Source organism: Cetorhinus maximus, chromosome 1 (genome assembly GCF_964194155.1).
Source record: "Cetorhinus maximus chromosome 1, sCetMax3.hap1.1, whole genome shotgun sequence".
NCBI lineage: Eukaryota > Metazoa > Chordata > Chondrichthyes > Lamniformes > Cetorhinidae > Cetorhinus > Cetorhinus maximus.
In genome coordinates, this window is record NC_135879.1 from 168768785 (window position 1) to 168791195 (window position 22411).

The following is a 22411-nucleotide window of genomic DNA, read 5'->3' on the forward strand; positions in this document are numbered from 1 at the left end:
GTCGTCATGGCCTGGTCAGCATCTGCCTCGTAGGTAAAGACGGATGCAAAGTATTCATTTAACACCTCAACCATGCCTCTTGCCTCTGTGTAAATCCCTTTTTTAGTCCCTAATCTGCCCTACTCCTCCTCTTACCACCCTTTTACTATTGGTGTGCGTATAGAATACTTTGGGATTTCCCTTTGTTAGCTGCCAGTCCTTTACTCATAATCTCTCTCTGCTCCTTGTATTTGCTTTTTCACATCCCTTCTGAACCTTCTGTATTCAGCTTGGTTCACAGTTGTATTTGCTACATGACACCTGTTGTAAGTACACTTTTCCTTCTTTAATTTAATTTCCATCTCCTTTGTCATCCAGGGAGCTGTGGATATGTGTTCTACCTTTCCCTTTTTTGAGGGAACATGCCTTGACTGTGCCCAAACCATTTCCTCTTTGAAGGTAGCCCATTGTTCAGCTACTGTTTTTCCAGCCAACCTTTGGTTCCAGTCTATCCGGCCCAGCTCCGTTCTTGCCCCATTGAAACACACTCTCTGCCAGTTGATTATTCTTACTCTCAATTGACCAATATCACTTTCCACTGTCATCCTAAAGCTTATGATACAATGATCACTGTCCCCTAAATGTTCCCCACTGTCACTTGATCCACTTGGCCTACCTCATTCCTAAGAATCAGGCTAAGCAGTGCCTCCTTTCTTGTTGGACTGGGCACATACTGCTGTAGGAAATTCTCTTGAACACAATCTAGGAACGCTTGGCCCCCTCTGCCCATTACATACCACTATCCCAGTCTATACATGGGTAATTAAAGTCCCCCATTAGAACTACTCTACAATGTTTACACCTCTCTGTAATTTTCTTACAGATTTGTTCCTCTGTATCCTTCCCACTAGCTGGTGGTTTGTATATTACACCAAGCAATGTAATTGCATCCTATTTATTCCTTAGCTCCAGCCAAATCGATTCTTTTGTCCTTGAATCCTCTGACACGCCCTCTTTCTCCAGTACTGCCATACTCTCCTTAACCAAAAATGCCACCCCTCCTCTTTTCCCTTTCCTATCTCTTCTGAACACCACCTTGTAACCAAGAATATTTAACACCCAGACCTGCCCGCCCTTAAGCCAGGTCTCTGTTATCGCCATAACATCAAAATCCACAAGGCAACCTGTGACTGTAACTCCCCAATTTTATTAACTATACTCCGTGCATCCACATACATGCAGTGTAACTCTGATTTAGACTTCATTACTTGCTCCCTCACTCCGACTCCATCTATTAACTTACTATTCTCTATTTTAGTGCTATCTGCCTCTCCCAGCATTCTGTGCACCCTGGTATTACTTTCGAATATTCTCTCCTGGATCCCACAACCCTGCTGAGTTAGTTTAAACCCTCCCCAATAGCACTAGCAAAATAACCAGCAAGGAACGCAGCCCGGCTCTGTTCAGATGCAACCTGTCTAGCTTGTACAGGTGCCATCTCCCCCAGAACTAGTCCCAGGAACCTAAAGCCCTCCCTCCTGCTGCATCTTCCCAGCCATGCGTTCATCTGTCTTATCTTTCTATTTCTGCACTCACTTGTACATGACACTGGGTGTAATCAGGAGATTTCTATTTTGAGGTCCTGCTTGCTAATTTTCTACCTAGCTCCTAAATTCCAATTGCAGGCCCACATTCCACTTCCTACCTATGTCATTAGTACCAGTGTGAATCACGACCTCTTGACTGTCTGTCCTCCTCCACAAGAATGTCCTGCAGCTGTTCTGTGACATCCTTGACCCTAGCACCAGGGAGGCAACAAACCACCCTGGAGTCACGTTGACGGCCGCAGAAATGCCTGTCTGTTCCCCTAACTAAAGAATCCCCTATCAGTACTGCCCTTCCATTCTTTTTCATCTCCTCCCATACAGCTGGACCACCCGTGGTGCCACGGGCTTGGCTCTTGCACTCCTCTAAGGATCCATCGCCCTCACCGATATCCAGAATAGAAAACTGGTTAGTGAGAGGGACCTCTGGGGACTCCTGCAGTGCCTGCCTGTTTCTCTTGGAATGCCTGGCGGTCACCCATTCTTTATCCACCTGCTTGCCCCTAACTTGCGGTGTGACCACCTCTTTGAGCGTGCTATCCACGTAGTTCTCTGCCTCACGGAGTCACCTCAGTGACTACAGCTGCTGCTCAAGCTCTGAAACGTGGAGCTCAAGCTTGTGCAGCCAGTGACACTTGCTCCACATGGGCTTGAATGGGTGACGAGAAGTGTCCACGACTCCCTACGTGACACGACGGCCATTCCGCTTACCTCTAGGATGTTCTCAAAGAATCCCTTAAATCTTTCCGTTGTCCTAGGAGTCTCCTGCTATGACTGAGTTCCAAGTAAAACAGTTGCATGTGGAGCCTGATTTCGGGCCGAGAAACGACATGTCTTGCACAGCAGAGCTGGTTTTGAGTGATTAGCGCCTCAATGCCTCGCAAGTTGACTTCAGAGAATGCTGCTGTTGGCTGCCTTTCTTGCCATTAGGTTTGGACCAGCTTGTGAAGGCTTTGCCAGTGTTTTGAGGTGCCTGTTGTATGTCATGTACAACACGAAACATGTAGGAGTGCAGGGATCACTGCTGCCTGGTAAACCACGACCTTAGTCTCAGGTTTGAGATCCTGGCCCTCGTGTACTCCTTTTCCTCAGTTGGCCGAAAGTTGTGTTGGCACATTGGAGGTAAAGATGAGTGGTGTCTACCTTCATCAAGAGAGGACTCCCAAGATACAGAAAATGGTCCATTTTTTCCAGGATCTTACCATTGATCCATTGATCTTAATTGATGGGGAGGTGTTTTGCCATGAGCTGGTTGGAAGAGAACCTTAGTTCTTCGGGTATTTGGTAAAATCCGTTCTCGTATGCTTTTGGAGGTAAAGTCGACAGTGACCTGGAGCTCATTTTGAGTGAACGCACAAGTGTCATCTGCATACTGAAGCTCTATGACTGAGGTTGGAGTGGTTTTGCTTTTGGTTTGAAGGTGATGTGGGTTGAACAGATTGCTGTCTGTCAAATATCTCCATGCATTTGGGTAATTTGCCAGAGGTGAGGTGCAGTATTACAGTGAGGAAAATGGAAGAGAGTTGGTTTGATGACAATAGTCTTGTTTAAATAGTTTACCAATTGAGGAAATAGTGGTAAAACCTTTTGCGTTCAAATTTGTTGCCATGTTTAGGAGATTTGATATACTGGAGGTGGGATCTTTACACCTTTTCATTCCTAACTTGTGTTTGGTGTGCTTCTGCTAGCCATAATGGCAACAGTTTCTTTTGAATATCTTTTTTATTAACTACCTTTTGTACATGTATGCCTAGATGATACAGGCTCCAAAGAACAGTAACCAATGAAAACAAAGCAATTGGGCCTCAGAGCCAAATAGACTGAAATATGGCAGATGACATGCAGCCGTTGTTGACTCCTGTGGTTGAAGATAAATCAACATATCTTGAACAAACAAGCAAGCCAGAATTAAATTCAAGAAGGTAAGATTTAAGGAATAGTATTCACCATTAGCAGACCAACAGTGTTAAATATTCTACTTATCAAAACAAAACAGCACTTTTTTTTTAAGAAACTGCAGATGGTAACTTGGGTGTGTTTGATTTCTTCAAATGTGTAAATGTATAGCTAAATACATTGTCAGTAATGTGTTTACTCTTTTCATCTCTTTGGAGGAAGGTAACATTTGGAAATATGTATAATACATATTCATAGTTGCAAAAATTGCTAGAATGAAGATGCTGGTAGCAGATTTTATTTTTTTTTCCTTTAGACTCCTTGCTGCAACATTCATCCACGGGTGCTGGTGATGTCTGGCACCTCAAAATGGCCATTCATGTGAACGGTTTTGTGAGCTATTCAACTGTAGAAAACATCACTATTGGAGGACAGTTCTGCCCTTGTCCAATCATACCACCCAGTAGCAGGATAGCAATCATGAATAGAAACTTTGCCAATGTTTTCCTGCTTAATATACTTGTTCTCCCAATTACTGCCTCAGTTGAATCCAGTACAAACTGGGATCAAGCAAGCAGTTTATTTCGTGATTCTTCCAAGATGCTGACCAGTCTCCTTCAGCCAGCTGAGCTTCCCATTTCTGTTCGCCTCGTCCAATGCCCTTCTGACTGCTAAGCTTCCAGAAGTCATGGATGTTAGCAGTTGTCTTCCTGTTGTCAGTGTCCGCAATCTTCATATCCCAGTAGCAGGTGCAGACGAGGTATGGACGCCCAGGAGGTCATGACCCAGTGGCCAGTTCACTGTATAGAAGGCCTTGAGGTATACAGCCATCATCCATCTCAACATGGCTGGGCCAGCGCAGATGTCGTTAACTTGGCAAAGAATGTTTGCTGATGTAATAAGCAAACTTCAGGACCTCTGAGTTGGTGACCTTGTCCTGGCAAGAGATACTGAGGATACATCTGAGACAGTGAAGGCTTAGCCTATGTTGTTCAGATCTCACCACTGTAGAGGAGTGCACTGAGAATGCAGGCTTGGTAGAGTCACAGTTTGGTGTTCTCGGTCAGGTTGCTGTTGTTCCACATTCTTACTCAGCTTGAACATAACAGCTGCAGCTTCTACAATGTGTATGTTGATTTCAGCATCAAATCACAGATTGCTCGTGATCGTGGAGCCGTGATATGCGAAGCTGTCAACAACCTCCATTGTCGATGCTGATAGATGGTGCAGGATGTTGCCATACCACCATGACATTTGTCTTCCTGGTGCTGATGGACAAACCATCATGAGATGGCATTAGAGAGGATGTCTATTTGCTGCTGAAGGTGTTCCTCCGTATGGGGTGCTAGTGTGGCATTGTCACATAGAGCAGCTCTCTAATGAGGATTTGGTGCACATTTGTCTTGGATCTCCGGTGTCAGTTCTGGCATGTAAATAGACACCGTCCATAGAGGACCTGAAGGCATATGACAACAGCAAAGACAAGAATATGCCGAAGAGTGTCAATGCTAGAACACAACCCTGCTTGACCTCACTGCCCATCATGTTGTCATGGAAAGAGGAGATCACATTGGGCAGCTTTGGCGGGCAGCCAATTTTCTGCATCCGCTTAAATAGATCACCTCTGCTCATATGGTTGAATCCAGTACAAACTGGGATCAAGCAAGCAGTGAAGGCAATTTTTGGATTTCGTTTGTTCATGGCATTTCTCTTGCAACTCCCCGACTGAGAAGATAATGTCCATTGTATTTTCCAGTTCCAAAATGACACTGGGATTCAGGATGGATGTGTGTTCAGCCAGGATCTGCAGCCTGACTAGGGCAATGTGGGCAGAAACCTTTCCCATGATGCTCAGCAGAGTAATGCCTCCATAGCTGTTTCAATCACTACAGTCACCCTTGTTCTTGTGGGCAGAAACCTTTCCCATGATGCTCAGCAGAGTAATGCCTCCATAGCTGTTTCAGTCACTACAGTCACCCTTGTTCTTGTACAGGGTCACAACCTTTGCATCACTAATATCTGAGGGCACTGCCCCCTCCCTCCAGCAGAGACTGAAGTTCATGCAGATGCTGGAGTGTCTTGTTTCCCAAGCTTGATGAGTTCAGGTGGTATGAACTTGGAGCTTTGTCCATGACAAGCGAGTCAATAGCTTTGCTATTAAACTTTTCCACTGTGGATTTAATATCTAGCTCTGCAATGACAGACTGGCTTTCTACCATGCCTAGAGCATCCTCGGTGATGGTGTTCTCCCTGGAGTACAACTTAAAAGTATTGTTCCACCCGTCTCTCCAATTGTTTATAGGAGTCGGTAATGACTTCCCCTCCCTTTATTTTCAGCTGTTTTCTTTGCTGATGCACCTTGCTGTTTTAATCCCTTCATTCATGTCTTAAACATTATCCAGATGTCCTTTGGTGCAGGGATTCTGGCAGAGTTGTAATCAGCCATTGACGTACTGCCTAGGACTCTGTTGGATTATACTTCAAAAGGCTCTTGGTGCATCCAGAGTCTTCTCACTCAGATCTCTTGTAATTAATGAGCATATATCACTTGGTTTCAATTAGATATTCCATCACAGTGATGTTAGCCTCGAACAAGTCAGCATTTTTTTGCTGTTGCCTCCCATACGTTGAAAGTGCGTTATTGTAGATGGTTGGAGTATGTTTCATTTTTGCTTCTGTGCCCTGTGTGGGAATGCCAGAGTCCCTGTTCAATCAAGTTGCTGAACTGTTGGTTTTCATTGGGTCGGCAGTATGGCTGATGTTGATATAAGGACAACATTTCTGCTTTGAAAAGGTTGCATCCTAACCCTGATGCACACTATCCTGGTCAGAGCTGTGCTGTTCAGAGAGTCACATCTGGTGATAATCCGGTTCAGCTGGTGCCAATACCCTGATCTTGAATGTCTGCAGGACACATTGTGACATGATTTGCTCTGAAAGAAAGTGTTATACAAAGCTCATGATTGCAGTAAACCTCAAGCAGTCTCTGTCCATTCTCGTTTATCTTTCCCAGGCTCTGATGTCTGAGGCAGGAGAGTCATGCCTCGTGGCCCATGCCCAGTCTTGTGTTGAAGTCCCCCAGCAGGTAAAGCTGTTCTGACTTGGGGATTCTACTGCTAGCAGCATCAAGCTCTTCACAGAATTGGTCTTTCACCTCTAGTGGAATACAGCATTGAAGTATGGATAATCATGAGGTTAGCACTTGCCTGCGACTTGGGGACTCTGTACACAGGCAGCATAGCTGTGTTCACCATTGTGTGAACATGTGAATAACTTGCATGTTTCTCCCCAGTAAAATAATCTAGGCCTTCCTTTAAGCTTCAGCAGTCAAACCGCTCAGGCTCACTGTCCGGCAGATTTCAGAACAGGTCACATGATCCCCTTCATTTTTACCTTAAATTGAAGACAGTCCGAAAACATAGTTATAATGTTTATAAGATTGTTTAACAGTGACTGTTCCAGTGTTCAGTTCCATTCTCAACTCCCCAAGTAAGCAATCTGAGCTTTATTGGCACTCCTTCCACCACCTTAAACATTCTTTGTCTTCAGCAGCAGTGAGCAGTGGTTATAGTGCATCAGCTACAAGATCCAATATGGCAACTTGCCAACACTACTTTAACAACTCCTTTGAAATCCGAGACTGCTGTCGCTTAACAGGGCAAGAGCAGCTGGTGCATGGGAACACCACAGCTGCCCTCCAAGTTCCCCTCCAAGTCTCTCACCTGACGTGGTAGTAGATTGCCATTCCTTCATTGTTCCTGGAACTCCCTCTCCTCACCACACCGATTGTAGAAGCCAAGAAGCTAGCTCACCGCTGCTACCACAAGGGCACTTTGCCAGTGACATCCCCATTCTCATGAATGAATCGAAGTCTAAAATTGTTATTTGTAAATAACTGGTTCTGTACATTTAATAAGATGTACTTTTAAATCTTGCATTTAGACCTTTCTATGTGCCGCCCAGAAGCCTCCATGGAAACATAGACCCAAAGGAGCAGGTGACAGAAGAAGCTTCAGCAATGAACAGCCGTGTTCAGTACTACAGCAAGTTGACCACTACACACAAGACCTTGGTAGTATTGCTTGTTTTTTTAATTTTACAAAGCTTATTTCTTTGTCCCTTCTCTTTACATCCCCCCGCCCCCCCCCCCCCCACCCCTTTTGTTCCATCTCTTTATATTTCCACCCTAGTCTCATTCCACTTCGTGATGATGATCTTGCCTTAAGTTGCCTAATACAGACAGTTCTTTTAAAGTGATGGCATTGTCACAGTGGACTGTTTGATCAAGTTCCATGTGTGCTGGTTATGCTTTATTCATCATAGCTAAGCTAGGCCCATTTTTGTACACCTTGCAGTAATTATTAGATAATTTAGGAATTGGAACCTTGGCTCCCCTGATGATTTGATGAGTCATCCAGTTGATTGGTAACTCATACAGGAAGATTTCCAGTTGATCTGTGGTTTGGTGAGTTTATTGGCCTTAGAAGCAGCAGTACACTCATTGCAAGTGCCTCGGTGCCCCAGGATGACTGTCCTGTTTGTGAAGTGTGTAGATGCGTAGATGTTGGATGAGTAAGGAACAGGATAAGGGTGGATTGTTCTGTCAACACTTGCTGTAAAGACTCACATGAATGATGGCTACTTTGTGAGGTGTCAGAAAATGACTGGTAAATATGAAGCTGAATGCAAACTAGGTACTACTGCCTTTAAAGATTGAGGGAGGAGAAAATTGGGAAGAAGGAATGAGAACCTTGCTTTCCCCATGCCCACCACCACCTCTAGCATGAAGTAGGTCATTTGCAGCACCCTTACTTGGCTATTCTTGTACCACCCATTACTGGCTTGCTTTATATGTTTCAGTTGACACAATTAGAAAAGGCTTTTTAGATGAAATAACTTAGAGCCTTACAGATGCTATACAAGGTTATAACATCGTGTAACCTACATTAACATCCCCACAATGCATTACTTGGAAAACAGGACCACTACTCAAGCACAAACTTGACCTTAACAATTTGAGCCATTGCTATAATCATTCCCCTCATATGGTGCTGTAGATAGCCAACTGATTGCTGATTAATAACTGAAATAACCAAGTAATATCTATCCTTTTTTAAGGCATATAAGAGTGTGTAGTTGGGGCAGAGGACTGGACGTGAAGTCTTTGGTAACTAGTGAAGGTAGTTGATACTCTGGTATTTTTACAGATATCTGGCTCATATCTTTACTGTGTTTTAGCACTTGTTTGTGAGATGGATTAATGATCTGCTGTGTCACAATTGAGTTATAGATTTTGATGTTAACTGGGAAGAACTACACATTGATTCAATGAAACCACTCTTATCTCTTGTAAACTTTGTGGTTGGTGATGAAGGTAGCGCCAGAGGGTGTGTAACAGCATGGATACAACTCCTTCAGCTGTTGTTTGGTGATGCTGAGTTTCTGGCATTTATGCAGGGTGTAGTATATTTTCAAGTAATTTAGCTGCCCCCTCCTCTTATTTTGTTGCAGGTGGAGATTGATTGTTGCCCCTAATACAAATGGTAACTGCCTGGAGAGAGGTTTGCTTTGCAATGAAGATGGCTTGTAGCAGCTGTCCTCTCCACTATGGCATTATAACTTTTTGGAGATACTTGATGCAAGGCAGTTGTGTAAAAAAAGGTGCCAAGTAGCTGCTCCATAGAGTGAAAATGTCTTTCCAATAGCTGCTGAAGTTTCATAAGCTAAGTTGAAATTTTTATTGGTACCTCTACCTCTTGTCACCTTATTTGATGTATTCTCCAAGACCCAACACTCCTAACAATCTGAAGCTAAGCCTGTTAGATCAATTTGTCAGCACACCTGCCTCGTGTCAAGTTCAATTCCTTGAGTGCAGGCAACATTGAAAGCTTACAGGACAGACAGAAGCAAGATTGCTGTCAGTCATTAACAAGAGAGAACTAGAAAAAGCATAGGGATACAGTACAATGGATTTCTGCAATTACAGTCTACATGTTTGATTTCATCCTATAGAACCTTGCACTTGCATAGTAGCGTTAACGTAAAAAAGCACTCTAAGCACTATAGAGGCATAAGGAAATTTGGTGCCTGGTCAAAAAGGGAAATTGGGAGAAGTTGGTCTTAAAGGTGGGTTTTCAGGATGCTCTTAAAGAAGGGGAGGGAGATGCAGAAGAGGAGGGGTGTCAGGAATAAATTCACAAACATGGGTTAGTGTGGCTTAAATTGTGGCCGCCAGTGATGGGGCAAAGAGTGAGTGAATGCACAAGAGACCAAAGTCATAGGAATAGAGTTTTGGGGGAAGGGAATATGTTAAGAGATGGGAGATCCTAGGTCCTGGGATGATTTAAAATTTGAGGCATTGAGGGACCAGGAGCTAATGCAGGTGTGATGGATAAGTGGACTTGGTGTGGGAGTGGAGTTTTGGAGGAGTTGCTGTTTAGAGGAGGTTATAGATTGGGAGGCCATTGGATTAAAAAATTTGTTGAAGCTTGGAATTGGATGTTCAGACAGCGCAGGTGGCATTGAGTACAGAGAACATGCCATGTTGTGACTGATTTGTTATGAAAGAAGTTTTTAAAATATGGAAGTAAGTTTGTCTATAATTTGCTATGATTCATTAATATTTTTACAGGTGCTACCTGATCACGTCATTCCTGCTGAAGAGAAAATTTATGTTTACAGTCCTCTAGGAAGTGCTCTCCAATTTGAAAATAGCATCGATGGCTTTGGAAAGAATCCCAGCATAGTCACTATGTATGTATAGGTTTACGTTTTCCTCAGTAATCTTCAATGTATAAGGAAAGGATATAATAGCTCCCATGTTCGTGATCCAAATGATACTGAATCTTATTTCTTTCCAGATTTTCCATCTGGAATACCATGATGGGTACATCCATATTGAGCCTTCCATGGGCACTAAAGGAGGTTAGAAGTTTCTTATGCAATTCCATGATTTTTATCAATAAGTTAATAGTGTGGTGCTGCATTTTTTTCTGCAACTTCATAAGTCAGTTTAATTAAATGCAATGTTTTATTAAAAGTTATGGCTTCTTCAAAAACTGAAACCTTTTTTCCTTTCCCGATTAGGCAGGGTTTACTTTAGGGATTATCTTGCTCATTTTAATGAGTGTGCTGATGCTGTACTGTTGTTACCGGGTGCTCAAATCTCGACAGACAGTAGGTGCGTATTATTATTTTGTAATAAATTTGTCCCATTTAATGCCGTAATTGAACTATTTGCAATGATTTCCGAGAAATGTATCTTGCAAGTGATTTGTAGTAGAATTTAATCGAACTGTTTATTGTGTAGTGGTAACTTGTACATTGTGTAATATTATCATGTTTAATTTGTCCAAGGAAACATCAATTTTTCAGAATATTTCAGTTGAAAAGCTTGTAAAAGGATGGAAGATACCTGGGGTGGGGGGATAATTAATTTTAAATAATTAATAGTACTAATAGTAATGTGTGTTTTAATGCATTTGTAATCAAAACTAGTTCTAACCTGTTATAAAACAGCTTTTAGTGGGATTGTGAAAACACTTTGTCTTGCAAAATGAATTTTGACCCCTGTGCTTCAGTATTGGAAACTTGTACCAGTTTGAAATCTGTAGGATAGTTTCAGCTCCATCTAGAAACCTTAATTCCCAAAATAATTTTTATAGGGAGCATACATGCAATTTGTCACTATAAAAGCCTTGCCACTTAAGTTCCCAAAGGAAAATGAGAATATATTGAAATGAACATAGTTTTGAAACTAAATTATGTCAGCCAATTTGCTCAGCACTTTTTGTTGTTTTTTTACACACAGTTCAGAGAATAGTGAATGTAAACTTCCATTTTGACCCTTTGGATTTTGCTTAAAGGAAGAGTGTTTCAAGTCACTTTCAACTGCTTTTTTACTTAATGAGAAAAGTTAAATAGCTGGAAAGCTGGGTTATTTGGCAACCACTTAAGTATACATGAACATGAGTAGATGGGAAGAATGTCCATTCAGTAAATTACTTCCAAATGACTTTACCTCACAAAACCTCAGTTTATTTGTACCTACTTTTCTTTCTTCATTCATGGGATTTGATTATGGCTGGCAAGGCCAGCATTTGTTGCCCATCCCTAATTGTCCTTGAGAAGGTGGTGGTGATCTGCCACCTTGAACTGCTGCTGTCCATGTAGTGTAAATACACCCACAGTGCTGTTAGAGAGGGAGTTCCAGGATTTTGACCCTGCGACAGTGAAGACACAGCAATATAGTTCCAAGTCAGAATGCTGAGTGGCTTGGAGGGGAACTTGCAGGTGGTGGTGTTCCCCATATGTCCTTCTAGGTGGTGGAGGTCACAGTTATGGAAGGTGCTGCCAAGGAGGCTTGGCCTGTTGTGCTTGCTTCCATCCTCCTTGCGGTTTGGCTGTTTTCTGCTAATGGGAAAGTGCAAACTGTACAATTTCTCACAAGTGCTATGGTCTTTTTTTTAATTCATTCACGGGATGTGTGCATTGCTGGCTAGGCCTGTATTTATTGCCCACCCCTAATTGCCCTTGAGGCTAGGTGAGTTTAAATCCTTAATGCTGATGGTAACCCATCCTTGGGATTTTGTGGCCTGCATCACCCAGTGTTGCATCAAGTGACATCTTTAACCAGTAAGCTAACATCGGAGCTTGTCAGTGAATTGAAGTTTATTAGATTTTGATTATTGGCCCTCTATTTGCTTAATTGTTTTCTAAAATTTGTTTGTTTTCTTTCTCAAAGACCATGTTGATACGTCAAACTGGGAGTTTCCTGATGTCTGTAAATACTATTTTGGTTCGTTTGGCCAGTGGTCCAGTCTTCTTTTCTCTCTCATTTCTCTGTTTGGAGCCATGATTGTTTACTGGGTCCTGATGTCCAATTTCCTCTTCAACACAGGGAGATTTATTTATAGTAAGTTTTTAAAAAACTATTTACTTCTACCAGTTTGGACTTTCGTCAGTGTAACCTGGATCTCTGCAGTTTATGTTTAACACTTAAACCTTTTCAATTACTGCATTCAAGATGATAATGATGAGATCAATTCCTACACGTTGAAATCTCGAGGTCTCTAATTTTACCAAATTACTGTGAACGGTATCTTATATTAGCAAAAAAAATCAATCACAATCTATGCTTCAGGTGTTTTGCATGTAAGAAGTGATATCACCCAAAGGGGATTTCAATATTCCAGAAACTAGTTACACAAAACAGTCATAGGGCTATGTGTATAATTTAGATTTTTAAGCTTGTTTAATCTCACCTACCATGTCCCATTATTTTGTTTTCCAGATTATGTTCATAATGTCACAGAAACGGACCATGTTTTAAGTACGAATGGGAGTATTAAAGGTAGGACCGCCAATTTGAGAGTTGTCTAGTATAAAATTTAAATGTAAACTTTGCCACAAAATGTATGCATTGTTCATTGCCTACATATCCAGAATTAAGCCCATCATTCTATTTCCATTTATTTTTACCCATCATAGATGTGCCCCCCTGTTGTCATGCCTGCTACAATTTCTCCCATCTTGGTCCTCAACCCTCTCAAATCCCTACCCCCAATCTTTTGGCACTCCTTGGCCTTACAACTCTTCTGGCATCCTAGTCTTTCCTTCTCATAGTTAAACTAGCTTCTCTCTATACCTCACTGGATATCGTCCAAGGCACCCTGTTGCCTACTTAACAAGCAACAACTGCAACTGGCCATTCTACTCTTTGTTGAACCTGCTGAGGGTTAATCTTGCCAAACTCATTTGATGTCCAACCTATGCATCCTAGTGCCAACCCTGTGGGCTCTGCTAGTGGATCAGCTATCATCATCTCTCTCAGCGTCTCCCTCCAGAATGTCTGTTCACTCGTGATTGCATTGACATCATTGTCTTAATGCAAATCTGGCTGACGGGTGATGACATCTTCCCCTCACTGAAGCCTCCCTGTCTGGCTTTACCTTCAACCGATTGCCCCACCCAGTCCATCGCAGTGGTGATGTGGCTCTTATGAACAAACTACACTTTGATCTGCCCTGCCTACTGCTCTGGCACTTCATCCTGCTTTGAGCATCTCACCTTTGTCCATTTCTCTCTGTAAAACCCTCGAGCTCTACCACCCAGCCAAGTACTTTAACATTTTCTCATAAGATCAGAAGAGACAAAAGGAGGAGTGGGTTATTCAGCTCATCGAACCTGCTCTGTCATTCAATAAGATCAGGGCTGATCTGATTGTGGCTTTAACTCCACTTTCCTGCTTTCGCGCCCCACCCCACCCTGCCAATAACCCTTAATTCCCTTGCTGACTAAAAATCTGTATAACTCAACCGTGAATATATTCAATTACTCAGCATCCATTCTTCTCTGGAAGAGAATTCCAAAGATTTCGGAAAGAAGAAATTCCTCCTTATGCCCATCTTAAATAGGAGACCCCTTATTTTTAACTGTGCCCTCTAGTTCTAGATGCTCCACTGAGTGGAAACATCCTCTCAGCATCTACCCACATCTGCAGTAACTGTCTGGAGCTTGAGGAAATTTTGGCTCCACGTTGAGCTGCAGTCCAAGCTTCAGACATTGCGATGCCTTGGGGAGGGGGAAAGTTACCCAGACACTTTATTCTGGGAGGCAGTCACACCCCTGAGGCTAGGTACTTCAGATTTGATCCATGTCTGGGACAGGTGGATGTGACCATGAGAGAAGCAGGTATGGGGATCCAGTAGGTAACAATGGAGGAACTTCAGCCCTTGCAATTGCCCAATATGTTTGAGGTTCTTGCAGCTTGTGTGGTTGAAACAAGGGACTGCAGGGAGGATGAGCAAACTGACCACAGCACTCTGGTACAGAGGGCCATTCAAGTGGAAGGACTAAAAAGGAAGATAATTGTAGTAGGGGGCAGTATAGTTGGGGGATCGATACTGTTTTCTGAGCGTGAATCCCGAACCTGTTCGGCCTGTTGATGCCTGTGCTGGCTCTCTGAAAGAGAATTTTACCTAGTGCCATTCCCCTGCCTTTCCCCCATAGCCCTGCAAGTTTTCCCTTTTCAGATAATGATCCAATTCCTTTTGAAAACTTCAATTGATCCCAAAGGCACTGTTGCCTGTCAGGTGCCAAGATTAAGGACCTCCCATGGCTGGAGAGGAGCTTGGAGTAGGAGGCAAAGGGTCCATTTGTTGTTTGGTAATTCAGAATTTGAGCATTGCGGAAAAGAGAGACAATTTTTGTGGAAGTTTTGTCTTGCACTCATCAGGGCAACTTGTAAGAAGACACCAACATATGAGAAGACCGTGTTGATTGGTTGGCAGGTGGACTCTGGTAGAGGTGTTGTCATGGAGAATGTACCAGTTGATGGTGACTGATAATTAACTGCCAAGCATTGTTTGAAATTTAAACCAGGCAGCTTGATTCTGGTCAAGACATTGTCCTGGGGAATGAACCAACGACTAGCTGTCACTTATTTTGTTTAGCTGAATCAGGCCCAATGTATGTACATGTTCTTTCTGTAGCTTCCAGTACATGTAAATACGACATAGTGCGAGGCTGACTGACTATCTTAAATTGGTTGTCAGCGTAATCCTTAGCATACTGAGGATTATTTAGCAAATGCTGTCTAATTGCAGAATCACATCTAACGTTGGACGCTGTTTTTGAACTTTGCAAGCACAGACTAGTTGGGTACGGTCTGTACCTTGCTAGTTCTGAACGCCAGCTGGGACACGCTGTTTGATACGATCTGCCAATTTTTGGAATGTGTGGCCTATATACCTAGCATCGCACTGGCACTGAAATTCATATACCACATTACTCATTTGTGTGATAGGCAGGACGTCATTTTGGCTTGATGGCAGCATCCAGTTACTGGCGAATACCACTTGTGTTGCTGCTGCATGGTAGCAGCGCGAAACAGCTAGCTTCATCTGTTGCTCAAATTTTTGACATACCTTACCCTTCCAGGGTAATCTGAGGTAGACTGGCCACTTTTCAGGGCAGAAAGTGATGGCCTTGGGGCCCGTTCATGAGTTTGCGTGATATACAGTGCGAAATGATCTGAGCAGGGTAGCCACTATCCCGCAGGATGTCTTTGCGGCCTATTTCATGTTCAAGCTTGCATGGCAAACAGATGGCTTGGGGCCCGATTTATAAGGTTGCCGATAAGGCCAATCTTATCTGTAAGAATCCTAACGTGTGTATTGACCAGTGAAGGGTGGCTTGCGGTAGACAGTGGTAGAGAACCCCCTGGCAGATTTCTTAACTAGTACATCAAAGGAAGTGAGTTCATTTGAATGCTCCATTTCAAAGGTGAATTCGAACGCAGGATGGAGCCCATTAGGACGAGCAAGGAAATTATTGCATGTTGCTACAGATTTAAATATAGCATATTGGAAATATGCAAGAAGAAGGCGGTTAGGTGTCGTTCCATCGAAGACACGATTCTCATGGAACCCAACAAAGACGTTTGCGAGAGCTGGACCTAGCTGGGATCCCATGGCAACACAATCTATTTGGGCATACATGATGTCATTAAAGCTGAACTCAACTGTGTGAGTTACTGAGTTCATAAGCTCAATGAATACTAATTCATGCAATGGTGGTAGGTCTAGGTTGCCATGATATAGAGCTGCGGTGCAAATATCTATGGCTTCCTTAAGTGGAACTTTGGTGAATAGGCTAACAATGTCAAATGAGCACATGGACCCAGCATTGCTAGCGATATGTGAGACCAGTATATCTAAATAGGGATAGTTTGGAAAATGTTGATGTACGAAGGACTTGGGTGTCCTTGTACACCAATCACTGAAAACTGCTTGCTGCACCCGCATGCTTGCTAAGAAGGCAAATCGTACTTTGGCCTTCATTGCGAGGGGACTTGAGTACATGAGCAAGGATGTCTATTGCAGCTGTACAGGGCCTTGGTGAGACCACACCTGAAGTATTGTGCACAGTTTTGGTCTCCTTATCTAAGAAAGGATATACTTGCCATAGAAAGAGTGCAGAGAAGGTTCATCAGACTGATTCGTGGGATGGCAGGATTGTCATATGAGGATTAGGCCGACTATGCCTTTATTCACTGGAGTTTAGAAGAATGAGAGGGGATCTCATTGAAATGCATAAAATTTTGACAGGGTTGGACAGACTGGATGCAGGGATGATGTTTCCTCTGGCTCGGGGGTGTAGAACAAGAGGTCACAGTCTCAGGATATGGGGTAGACCATTTAGAACTGAGGTGAGAAATTTCCTCACTCACTGGGTGGTGAATCTGTGGAATTCTCTACCACAGATGGCTGTGGAGGCCAAGCTATTGAATATATTTAAGAAGGAAATAGATTTCTAGACTCTAAAGGCATCAAGAGGTATGGGAAGAGAATGGGAGTATGGTGTTGAGGTAGAGGATCAGCCATGATTCTATTGAATGGCGGAGCAGGCTCGAAGGGCTGAATGACCACCTCCTATTTTTCAAGTTTACCTCACTAGCACTTCTCTCAACGGCTCCATGGCAACTGCTCATCTGACATCCAGTACTGGATGAGCACAAATTTCCTCTAAATATGTAAATTTTGAGAAACCCAAAGGCATCGTATTATGTCCCCACCATAAACTCAGTTCCCCTAGCCGTAGACTTCATCCCTCTCCCTAGCAATTGTCTGAGGCTTACACAGACCCATTGGCAACCTTGGAAACTCATCTCAAATACGCCCCCAAGCACAAATCACTAAAACTGCTCACTTCGCCAGACTCGGCCCTGCCTCAGCTTATCTGCAGATTCCCCCATCCACACCTTTGTCTCCAGGTTAGATTGCTCAAATATGCTCCTGGCCAACCTACTCTGTATCATAAAAACATATGAATTAGGAGCAGGAGTAGGCCATTCAGCCCCTCGAGTCTGCTTTGCCATTCAATAAGTTCATGGCTGATCTGATTGTGGCCTCAGTTCCACATTCTGCCTACCCCCAATAACAGATTCTTGATTAATGTGGGAGTCAGTCTCATTCAGCCATAAAAATATTCAATAACCCTGCCTCTTCCACTCTGGGGAAGTGAGTTCCACAGACTCTTAATGCTCAGAGAAAAAATCCTGTGTCCCCTAGTTCTAGTCTCTCCCACAAGGGGAAACATCCTTTCAGCATCACCTGCAGGGTGTCATTGCAGGGGATCAGGATCACTGGTTTTAATCAATAAGCCTTTTTGCTTAATTGTGTATTTGCACAGCATTTACTTGGGTACACTATAGGATTTAAATTAAGATTCACCTAAGTAATATAACACATAATTGATACACATTATATCTAGAGTCAGAAGATTTGAATGATGTCGATAGCTGAGAAAAACAAATATAAATTGGAACTGCATACCTGATTGCAGGATCCATTGCGTTAGAATACGGTTGCTAACTGGCAATAGTTTCAGCAGAAGTTAGGTGATAGTTTGTTCTCAGATGGTTGGCAACCCATTTCATTCAAATACAAACCTATTTCTAAAATATGTTTGGCAGCTCTTTAAGTTTGAAAGTATTTTGTTCTGGTATTTCTGCAAAGAATTTTGAGTCATACACCTGAGTCATACTTCTGTCAACATTAATGATCATCATAGATGGAGGAAGGGCTTGGTCACCTGCCACCAATTAAGTTCTGCTGCTTGGTCCCATTCAAATTACAGTGAGTGTTAGCATGGGGAAGGCATTTTTGTTAGCCCTAAGGAAGCCGGATTTTCTTGTGATGGGAGGTTGAGTAGGCTGAGCCTGTACTCATTGGAGTTTAGAAGAATGAGAGGCGACCTTATTGAAACATATAAGATTCTTAGGGGGCTTGACAGGGTAGATGCTGAGAGGTTGTTTCCCCTCGTGGGAGAGTCTAGGACCAGAGGGCGCAGAGTTAGGGATCACCCATTTAAGACAGAAATGGGGAGGATTTTCTTTCAGATAGTGAATCTGTGGAATTCTTTACCACAGAGGGCTGTAGAGACTGGGTCATTAAGTATATTCAAGGCTGAGAGAGAGAGATTTTTAATCAGTAAGGGAATCGAGGATTTTGGGGGAAAGGCAGGAAAGTGGAGTTGAGGATTGTCAAATAAGCCATGACCTCATTGAATGGTGGAGCAGACTCGATGGGCCAAATGGCCTACTTCTGCTCCTACGTCTTATGGTCATAACAAAGTTTATTTACTCTAAACCTATTGTTGATATTTAATACTGTTCAGTTGCCTGTTTACTTTTTAATAAGTATGTCAATTGCCCAAGTCCTGGTCAGTTGGCTGTTTCACCTTGCAAAGTCAAGGAAGCGACTTAAGGGTGTCTATTATGCTGGAATATTGTGATGAGTTTTTCTTTGTATCTATGCACTTACTGCATTTAGCCAGACATTGAACAGGCAAATGAAAGCTTTGAGCTTTGGCGTGTGCAGCCTTGTTGACAAGTGACCTGAAGTTCTCAACTTGAGAGAAATGTTGAGTGAATATAAAAAAAAAATGCTACCACGAATGTAACTGTTGCTATAAGCAATTTGATAAAATTTGAAAGATGGCCGTAGAAGAATTGTAGAAGAACATATGGTGTTTTTGCTTCACATTCAATGCATAGAAGTATTTGAGTTGCATGATGTTAATTAAATCTCTGAAACCTGAGGCTGAGACCAAATTAGAGCGTAGACATGAACCTGATGCTATTTTTTCCCTATAGCTGCATGACCTGTCTCACTCATTCCCAGTGAGTGCAGATGCTCATTCTTGTGCCACAAATGCATTACAGAAGCTAACTCAAACATTTCAAATAAGCCCCCAATCAGTATGTTCTGCTAACTGGAATGTGATGCCAGGTCTGATTTATTTTCAATTCCTTTTATTTGAGGGTTGTTGCAATTATTTATAGAAATTGTGATTTTGATTCATTCTTTTTATTTTCAGTTATTTGTCCAAATCCACCTGGAGTTCACCACAAGAATAGCACAGACATGCCCTTCATCATAAGCAATGACACAGGCGTGCATGAGTTTCAGGAGTGGTGGAATAAAACCAATACTGTTCCCTTGTATCTGATTTTCCTGTTGTTGCCTCTCCTTAACTTCAAGTCTGCTTCATTCTTTGCACGGTTCAATAATCTAGGTAAGTATTCCACTCGTGCTGATGCAATTTTAGAAACTGGCTGAGAATAAGGACATTAATTGAAGAACCAGAGTACATTTTTTTTTAATCTACTTGTTTAGCAAATAAACTGTTTGTCCCAGTGTATCCAAGAATTTGGAAAATCACCATTAAACTTTGAAGGTTTTTTATCGCTTTGCCTGGGATTTACTTGGATTGGCTGTTTGATGACTGCGCAGAATATATTCTGCAGCTTCTTGTGGTGCTTTTGGAGTTTGTTCATGGCACAAACTGGATATATGATTTTCTGATTAATTTATTTTTACATGCACTGATTACTTAAGATGGTATTGGAAAGAACTGTTACTGAATATCATATATTTAAGAAATTATGGTTATTGGAGCATTTACAGCATTTTTTTCAAAAAATGCTTGAATGGCAAGTAGAGGTGGTAGAACATTTTCTGGGAAGAGAATGAATTGCTACTTCTAACCTTCAGTACTGGTAAAGGAGGTACATAAAGATTTTATTTGACTTTAGTTGAGTTGCCTTCAAATCAGTTTTGATGTATTGGGAATATTAAGATTGATTTGATCTCCTTCATAATCTCACTGTTAAATTGCTGCCTGATAAACTACTGTCACAAATGTTTCATGTATTTGACTCTGCTTCTGGTTTTGCAATGGCAAATCTGAATTTGGCATTTGCTGAAGCGTTGGTTCAATTTTGTTTTTGGTTATATCAGATTTGGATTTAGTGATTAACTTTTTTGATTATGGTGGCACAGGGGCAGTTGGTGAAAGACGTGCTGTCTTCTAGATAATGGTTGGCTTTATAGTTGCTGTTGATCTCTTGTGTGATTACTCAACCAGAGTAAGGCATGCATTTGCCTTGCAACACTCCCATTGAGCAGCCTACGTAATGATGACATTCAATGATTATAGACAAATTTGAATATTTGTTGAGGCTGGAATTATAACATATAACAAAAGACTGCTAGGCCACCAGCTGCAGGCAAATATTTCTGTCTAAGATATTTTGGTCGAATTAGCCAGGTGCCGTGCACAAGTCGGTGGATAGAAAATGGATCTATTCATTAGAAAGTTTATCTATTCATTGTGGACTGGAATTCTGTTCAGCGTTTAGCCTCTATTGAGCCAGAGGTGCAGGAAACATTTTTTTTTCAATGGGCAGAAACAATCATTAGGCATGTAGTGCCAGCTTAACTTTGAAGATGGTGCCTCTTATACCAATATTACCATATCCCCTACATGTTTTATTTGGGAAAATAAGTGGCTGTTCCTGTTTGAATGCTACTGTTCCAATAATGACCTTTGATAATTTACTTGGCTTCAGTTCAGCTGTTGATTCTCCGTATGCAGATTGAGAAATGATCTATTAACAATTACGTCATGATCTTGCTGCTTATGATTCAAAACATGCTGTTTTGTGTTCTTCTTTAAATATTGCTGCTCTCCCATTTTTGCCCCTCCAACCCCTCTCCTTTGTGCATCTTCCCACATCCCAAGATAGTTTCACAAGAGATCACAGCTCTCCAGTACCTCACTTAAATGATCGATCTTCATGTGAGCCCAGATATCACAATATCTTTACAGTAAAGGAGAAGGCCATTCAGCCTATTGAGCCTGCACTGGCTCTCAAAGAGCATTCCACCTAGTCCCACTCCCCTGCCTTACCCCATAACCTTGCACATTCTGTCTTTTCAGGTAGCAATCCAATTCCCTTTTGAATACCTCAACCGAACCTGCCTCCGCCACCCTTTCAGGATGTTCATTCCAGATTCCAACAGCCCTCTAAGTGGAAAAAAAATTTCCTTACATTGCACTAACTCCTTTTTCCAATTATTTTCAATCTGTGCCCTCTAGTTCATGATGTTCTCTTGAGTGGGAACAGTTTCTCACTATTTACCCTGTCCATACCCCTCAGGATCTTGAATATCTCTATCAAGCCTCCCCTCAGCCGCCTTTTCTCCAAGGAAAACGGTCCCAACCTCTCCAATATATCCTCATAGCTACAGTTCTTCGTCCCAGGAATCATTCTTGTGAATCTCCTCTGTACTCTCTCCAATGCCTTCACATCTTTCCTCAAGTATGGCACCTAGAACTGGACACAGTATTGCAGATGAGGCCTAAGTAGTACCTTATACAAGTTCAACATGACTTCCTTAATCTTACACTCAATGTCCCTATCAATAAAGCCTAAGATACTATATGCTGCTTTAACTGCACTCTCACATGCCCTGCCACCTTCAATGACCTATGTACAAATACACCGAGGTCCTTCTGTTCCTCCACCCCCTTTAGAGGCTCTCCATTTATTTCATACTGTCTCACCATATCTTTAAACGAATCACCTCACATTTCTCAATATTGAACTTCATCTGCCACTTGTCTGCCCAATCCACCAACATGTCTGTCCTTTTGAAGTTCAAGACTATACCCATCACAGTTGACAACATTCCCAATCTTCATATCATCTGTAAATTTTAAAATCATGCCCTGCACACCACAGTCTAGGTCATTAATATATCAGGAAGAGCAAAGGTCCCAACACCGATCCCTGAGGAACTCCTACCAACCTTCGTCCAATCTGAAAAACAACCATTTATCACTACTGTTGCCTGTCACTCAGCCAATTTCTTATCCTAGTGCCTACTTTCCCTTTTATTCCATGAGCTAGAATTTTGCTCAAGTCTGTGTGGCACTGTTTCAGATGCCTTTCGAAAATCCAGATATACCACATCAACAGCATTTCCTTTATTTACCTCCTTAAAAAAGTTAGTTGAGCATGATTTTCCCATGAAGAATTCCTGCTGGCTTTCGTTAATTATCCTGCACTTGTCTAAGTGATT

General features: G+C 42.3%; 1 protein-coding gene across 5 annotated transcripts in view; it reads left to right on the plus strand.

Annotated features, from left to right (window-relative positions):
- The window catches only part of slc38a9 (solute carrier family 38 member 9), an 83553-nt gene that overhangs the window by 27417 nt on the left and 33725 nt on the right, over positions 1–22411 (plus strand). For 4 of the 5 annotated variants that reach the window (XM_078549684.1, XM_078549681.1, XM_078549692.1 and 1 more), the window contains exons 2-9: positions 3338–3505; positions 7422–7551; positions 10111–10232; positions 10340–10403; positions 10566–10659; positions 12223–12393; positions 12772–12831; positions 19362–19559. In XM_078549684.1, the coding sequence (XP_078405810.1) occupies positions 3411–3505; positions 7422–7551; positions 10111–10232; positions 10340–10403; positions 10566–10659; positions 12223–12393; positions 12772–12831; positions 19362–19559 (934 nt within the window). In that variant the 5' untranslated portion in view covers positions 3338–3410. Of the gene's footprint in view, positions 1–3337; positions 3506–6492; positions 6674–7421; positions 7552–10110; positions 10233–10339; positions 10404–10565; positions 10660–12222; positions 12394–12771; positions 12832–19361; positions 19560–22411 lie in introns of those variants that run through there. The other variant, XM_078549688.1, reaches the window with a different exon arrangement.